At 53.2% G+C, this 6,430-nt stretch overlaps 2 protein-coding genes across 2 annotated transcripts; one reads left to right on the top strand and one right to left on the bottom strand.

Moving 5' to 3' along the window:
- Positions 1 to 567: 567 nt before the first annotated feature.
- Positions 568 to 3,729, bottom strand: DICSQDRAFT_171449 (uncharacterized protein; the record flags this gene model as incomplete). Its single annotated transcript, XM_007367117.1, has 14 exons — positions 568 to 953; positions 1,272 to 1,360; positions 1,430 to 1,602; positions 1,671 to 1,823; positions 1,893 to 1,978; positions 2,009 to 2,072; positions 2,136 to 2,398; positions 2,471 to 2,557; positions 2,618 to 2,624; positions 2,988 to 3,116; positions 3,167 to 3,237; positions 3,439 to 3,537; positions 3,598 to 3,607; positions 3,673 to 3,729. The coding sequence occupies 14 exons, from the start codon at positions 3,727 to 3,729 to the stop codon at positions 568 to 570; spliced, it is 1,674 nt and encodes a 557-aa protein (XP_007367179.1).
- Positions 3,730 to 4,317: 588 nt separating this feature from the next.
- On the top strand, positions 4,318 to 6,060 carry DICSQDRAFT_63569 (uncharacterized protein; the record flags this gene model as incomplete). Its single annotated transcript, XM_007367116.1, has 3 exons — positions 4,318 to 4,617; positions 4,679 to 4,999; positions 5,062 to 6,060. The coding sequence occupies 3 exons, from the start codon at positions 4,318 to 4,320 to the stop codon at positions 6,058 to 6,060; spliced, it is 1,620 nt and encodes a 539-aa protein (XP_007367178.1).
- Between the last annotated feature and the right edge of the window lie 370 nt (positions 6,061 to 6,430).

Raw genomic sequence — 6,430 nt, 5'->3', positions numbered from 1 at the left:
GGACTTAGCATGACTCAGGTATCAGTCATGAGGACATCATGTGACAGGTCAGGAGGCAGGACATGAGTCAGCAGACTCTGACCAAGCAGGGACAAATAGGTACCTGGTCTGTGCACCATTGCATTTGTATAAATAGTAGGGAGTCTGAGGCAGGGAACCTCAGACTTGATCTTCTCGTCGATCACCCATCTCTTCTGTAGGTAGCTAGCAGCCCTACCTCTCACTGCCCCTTCTAGTCTAGGGAATCTACATCTTTGCATCATCTCTTGCTGTGTCACTTGTGGTTGCTTCGCTCTCAGCACCAACCCCTTCACCAGTAAGCTTTGTCTTTGTTTATCTGGTGGCACAGCTCGTTGGCTGTGACAGAGGGCCGGGACTAGGAACGCAGTCGTCAGGGGGCTGAATGGGGGATGGTAGTGTACAGGTGGACGACAGGGGAACGGGAAGGTAAATATAGGTCGCCGGGAACAGGAAGGGGGGTGGAGTGTACACGAGGGCGACAAGAAGGAGTAGTCCAATAGAAAAGATAGGGGGTGAGGCATACCAACGGTAACATTACCCCCATTTCTAAGCACGATCGTCCCGATCGTTCAACTCCAAGTCTGGCTCCGTGAGCGGTGACGAGGGCGCTGGCGGGTACCAGAGGCCAATGTTCAAGCCAGGATCAATGAGGTTGAAGTAGGCCCCGGAGAGGAAGGTGATGGAGCGGGACGGCGATGGTGCGATGGTTGGGAAGGCAGCGGGGGGCGATGGGGAACGGGATGAAGGGTTAGCGGGGGCGGGGCGCCTGGGACGGAAAGGGGTGGGGATGGCGTCAGCGGGGAGGTCGTGGACGACAGCGGGTGGGGATACGGGGGAGGGGCTGCGCGAATGGAGGACCTCCTCGATGGGTGCGGCAGGTATGGCAGGGGTGGGTGGAGCATCAGGAAAAAATCGGTTTGCGACAGAGGTCTCTGTAGCCTACATAGCGACCGTCGTCGTGTAGGATACCCCCGAGGTACATAGCCTCCATAGCGCCCGCAGGTGCCGAAGTAGGTCAATGTAGCGCCCTCAGTCCGGTACATACCGCACTGTAGTTCTATGTGGCCTCTCCATTGTTACATGTAGCTGTGATATGCACATGGTAGTAGCAGCGATAGAGCCAATGATGTACTGTATTGCTAACTAAATATACGAACATTTGAACTTGCACTATACTAGTATACCCTGCACGCCCAACTACCCCTGCTGTCTCTCGCTAGGGATGCCGCCCTGACGCTCACGACGCTGACGTTCGAGCTCCAGCCGGAGACGATCGCGTGATGATGAGGAGAGACCGACGACCACAGGGGCAACAAGTGGTGCGGCACCCGAAGCTCGCCTATTAGAGGATATAGAAGAAACTTGTAGTTAGCCAGACATTTGAGAACAATGACGTCCCAGTACATACCTTGCACGGTCATGCAACTCTTGCATAGTTGCCAAAGTGATTTCCTCGTCAATCTCGCGCCACTCCTGGATTGCACGGAGATGCTTGTCGTATTTTGGCTTGTAAAGCTTCTCAGTGAACTGGAGGCGTGAATTGAATATCCTGGTCTCCCACTGATCGAGGCAAAACTCGATCTGGGAATAGGGAAGATGACAAAAAAGGTTAGGAGAGGAAGTACAGGGAGCATTAAACTTGTACACACCGTCATAAAGAGGAGCGCCAGCGTCACATTGCGGATCGGGGAGAAGTAAGTACTATATCTGACGCCAAGCCCTGTGGCGTCGGAGAACCAGTTCTTCTGAATGGCCTTCTGGATGATGGGGTGTAAAGCGAAGCCGGAGGGAGCCATGGTGTCCTAGAATAGTATGAGAATTGATCAATACAACTTGAGCAGCATGTGGCTCTGGTGACGTCGGAGACTTACCTGATAATGGAAGACAGGATGTGGCTCGTCGGCATTGAGGTCGAGAAGTTGCGTATAGGTAGCAATGTTTGCGATTCGGACATTCTCTGCACCATCAGTTAGCATACCATACGTACTCTCTATCCAGGGGCGGATGAGGTCCCGAAGGGCGCTGCAAGCATGTGAGTTCCGTTCAACAATCTGGGCAAAATAACAATTAGCAGACTCAACTCAAAGCATCGAAAACTCGAACATGAGACTCACAATCTGCTCCACATGGTCTGTCAACCGGTAATAGACCTGCACTTCTTCGCAGATCGACAACCATGCCTTATCTGCCCACATCACCTGCTTGTCGTCATCGGGAAAGGGGTCCTCTGTACAGACCAGCACGCTATAGAAACGGCATGCGCGCACGATCATCCTGCAGGTGTGTGTCTCGTAATCTGATGCTTTGGGCTTGCCTTTGGGCACCTTGTCGTCCTTGAATGGTGGCCGCTGAAGGTCCCGTGACCTAATATCCTTCACTATGAGCTGACGGTGTGTTGTTTGTCCGTCAGCAAATCTGAATGATATAGCAGTATAGATATGGTACTCACAGATGATGTAGCGGACCTTGTCCCCTCCGGATGCCACGTCTGTGCTGACCCTGGTGGCTGTCGAGACCGGGGTGCGGCTTCGGAGCGCTAGTAGTGTAGTAATTGTTGTCCACTGAACCACGGGATAGGAACTGGGGACACACATACCATAGCGCTGCTTGTAGTTGCATCAGCGGCAACCGCACAATTGACAGGCGAGCGAGTGCGGTAGCGAGCATGGGTTGGGTTCACTGATGGTGATGGTGGGGGTGACGGAACATATTGTTGCGTGGTGGGTTCAGGAGATGGGGATCTTGGGGGTGTGCTATGCTCAAGGGAAGAAAAGGAAGGGAGAGAGCGAGAAGAAGACTGAGATCGTTCTGTGCTAGAGGTAGCAGAATACAAGCGGCTACGTATGTCTGGCGATGTTGGGGACCTCAACCGGCCCCGGTCCTCTGACTGACGATCAGTTGAAGCATCCTGTTTGGTCGCATAATAAGCATGACTGTATGAGGGATGATGTGAGCTTCATACATACATTGGTGGGCTGGGGCAAGGGTGAGCGGGAGGAGGCAGTCGGCGGCTGGTGGCTTCGCCGTTGGTCAACCCGGCGCAATTTTTTCTTGGGTTTGTCGGAATCAGCCTGGAAAACACCTTGTGACTCGAACTAGAGCATTGTGAGTATAGCGGAGAGACGTATAAATAAAGCAAACTCACCGCAGATTTGTGGTGATGTTCTGCGGCTTGGAATTCTTGTTCTTCTTCGCTTTCATACTCCTCATCGTCGTCTAAAGCTGAAGTTAGCATGGGAGGTATCTTGATACACAAACATCAAAGAGGAGCAAGCACTAGAGCGCGACAACAAGGTTGTTGCATTGAACAGTTGACTCCTCAACTATCGATACCGGGTACAACATCGATGCCGTGAACGAATACATCGTCAAGCACATTCTGATGTCGCTTCGTGTTATGATGCAGAAAGGACTCACCTTCCTTCTGTTCATCGATGACCAACTTTCGCTTGAGACGTGCCTTATCTTTGCGAAGGCGTTCGACTTCCTTTCTCAGCTCTTCGACCTGCTGTCGTTCTGGAATGTGTTGATCGATTTTTCAGAGGTATGTAGAGGGAGACAAGCTGGAGAACTCACCAATCTCTGCCTGTTTGTGGCTAGGATGTCGCTGCCGAGTGCTGGATGGACATGTTGCTGTGGCAGAGCTCGCACCAGCTGCATGACAAGTGGTGCCTGGTGGAGGAGGTTGCGTATCAGCTTCGTGTCCATGTTCCTCTGAGGAGTGTACCCTTCGGGCTAAGCGCGTTGAGGGACCCATGACTACAGAGGAAAATAGCGAGAACGACGGATGGAGGTAGACCGAAAGATAACAACCGGAAGCGACCGGGATGCGGCTGACCTTGATTGGGACATAGACCCCAGTCTGATTGGTTGTCAGCCCATGCTCTCCTAAGGCACTTGTTCGAACACACCTCCTAAGTACCTCGATATTCATCAGTTGTACAATCGCATTGTCTTCCATCTCCATACTTTCACTCTGCTATGGCGCTCTACTCCTGTCCCCACTGCACCAAGGCCGAGCTAACCAGCCGTAAAAGCCTCCGCCTCCACATAAAAAACAAGCCTAGCTGCCGCCGTGCAGCCAAAGCCGCCAGGAACGTTCACCGGGTCAGAGCCCATGCAGCAGCTGCACAACATGTTGTAACGCCCCCCCCTGAACCCGGTTCTCCTATGGAGGAGGACGAGGGACTCCCTCCCATCGAGGACGACACTCACCTTTCACTCCCTTTCATTGATCCCCCTCGCCACTCCTGTACCCTCAACGACTCGGAGGCGAACACCGGCGCAGACAACAGTATGAATGCTTCAACTCAGCCCCGGGCACGTCACCATGTAACCGTCGAGGACGTACCCGATGAAGACTTGGACGCAGGTGGGCTTCCTCGCTGCCCGTGGGTTGAGGACTACCCCGGACCTGCTGGCACACCGCTTGGGGGGGCAAAGACGCTTTTTGAAGAATATCGAGATGTTCACAAGGAGGCTGGTAAGGGAAGGTGGGCGCCCTTCGAGAGCGAGGAAGAATGGGAACTTGCCCAATGGTTGCTCACGTCAGGGCTAAGTCAGCAGGCAATCGACAAGTATCTGAAGCTCGATATTGTAAGTTCCCCATTGAAAGCATCATTTATAGATCATAACTGACCTATGTCAATGCATAAAGACCCGTAATCGAACTCAGCCGTCGTACAAGAGCAAGTATCATCTACTCAACAAGATTGACGACCTACCGAGAGGTCATGCCAACTGGTCAGTAGAGGTTTTCGAGGCGCAAGGGGACGAGGTCGACGAGGAAGGGAAGCCGAAGAAGGAGATCGTTGAGCTGTGGAAACACGATGTTGTTGACTGCGTGCGTGAGCTAATCGGCAACCCACTATTCCGAGACGCCCTCCGATATGCTCCCGAACATGAGTATGCCGATGATGAGGGTCACACGCGCATATATAGCAACATGTGGGGCGGAAATTGGTGGTGGGGAGTCCAAGTAAATCAGTTCCGGGCAAAGGTGTAAAGAGTGATGATGAGCTTACCATCTGTATGAATCAGACCAAACTTCCACCCAACGCCACAGTTGCGCCGTTAATCCTTGCTTCAGACAAGACAACACTGTCTCGTATGAGCGGGGACAAGACAGCATGGCCTGTGTATCTTACCCTGGGCAATATCGACAAGAACATCCGGCGTCGGCCGTCATCCCATACCACCATACTCCTCGGATACCTGCCCGCCATGAAGCTCGAGTGTTTCTCTGAGAAACGCCGGTCCCTCGAAGGATACCGGCTCTTTCACAAGTGCATGCGATCCCTTCTTGAGCCACTCGTTGTTGCCGGCCGGGATGGCGTCTTGATGACCTGTGCAGACGGACGTCAGCGTCGTGTCTATCCTATCCTTGCTGCCTATGTTGCCGACCACCCGGAGCAGTGTCTCATCTCCGGGTGCACCGAATCCTCCTGCCCAAAGTGTACCGTCGAACCGAAGGGGCGGGGTGAACCAAGCTATCGCCCATACAAGAACCCTGACGATGTTGTCGCGATCCTCAAGCAGGCCGCTATGGGGCAGGTCAAGGCTAGTGAGCTCGACTCCAGAGGGTTGCGCACAATCGAACCATTTTGGGACAGCCTACCTCACTGTGATATCTTCACTGCGCTCACTCCCGATATATTCCATCAGTTGCACAAAGGACTGTTCAAAGATCACCTGGTTAGCTGGGTCACGAAGTCCATCGACGACGGCACAGAAGAGATCGATCACCGGTACATGACCATGGCAAAGCACCCTGAGCTGCGACACTTCAAGAAGGGAATATCGCTCGTTTGTCAGTGGACGGGGACGGAGTACAAGAATATGGAGAAGGTCTTCTTGGGCGTCATCGCTGGCGCGGCAGACGAGCGTGTTACACTTACAGTACGGGCGGTTCTCGACTTCATTTACTATGCCCACTTTGAGACGCACACTGTCACGGACGCTGGACAGACGCCCCTTTTTGCCGCCCATTCCCCTCCCCTTGACGCCCACCTTCCATTTTTGGACCATTTCCTTTCCTAGCCCATCCCAGTTTGGACACTGTAGATACGTTCCCACTGCCACATGCTCCGTTCCCGTGATCACCATGCTCTTGCCTTTTCTTTCTCGCCCTTTGTTCTTCCTTTGTCATCTTCACTGCCTCGCTCTCGCGCTTTGTCTTTGGTTGCTAAGCAGCCCCTCAAGTATATAAGGACCCCCTTAGGCGCTCCCTAGTCCCCATCTCGACCTCTTGGTCATTGGGACTAGGTGAGTGACCATAGCGTTGTATCTCCCTTCGATTGCTAATGTATAACTTGGTCATTGGGACTAGTCTGTCGCTGGTTGCGTGAAGACTAGCTTTCGTCAGTCTTGCGCCTTCGTGCCGACCGCCGCTCTGCCCCGTCAAGTTTTC

The sequence above is a fragment of the Dichomitus squalens genome (assembly GCF_000275845.1).
Source record: "Dichomitus squalens LYAD-421 SS1 unplaced genomic scaffold DICSQscaffold_22, whole genome shotgun sequence".
In the NCBI taxonomy this organism is placed as follows: domain Eukaryota; kingdom Fungi; phylum Basidiomycota; class Agaricomycetes; order Polyporales; family Polyporaceae; genus Dichomitus; species Dichomitus squalens.
This window is presented reverse-complemented; position numbering and strand designations above follow the sequence as displayed.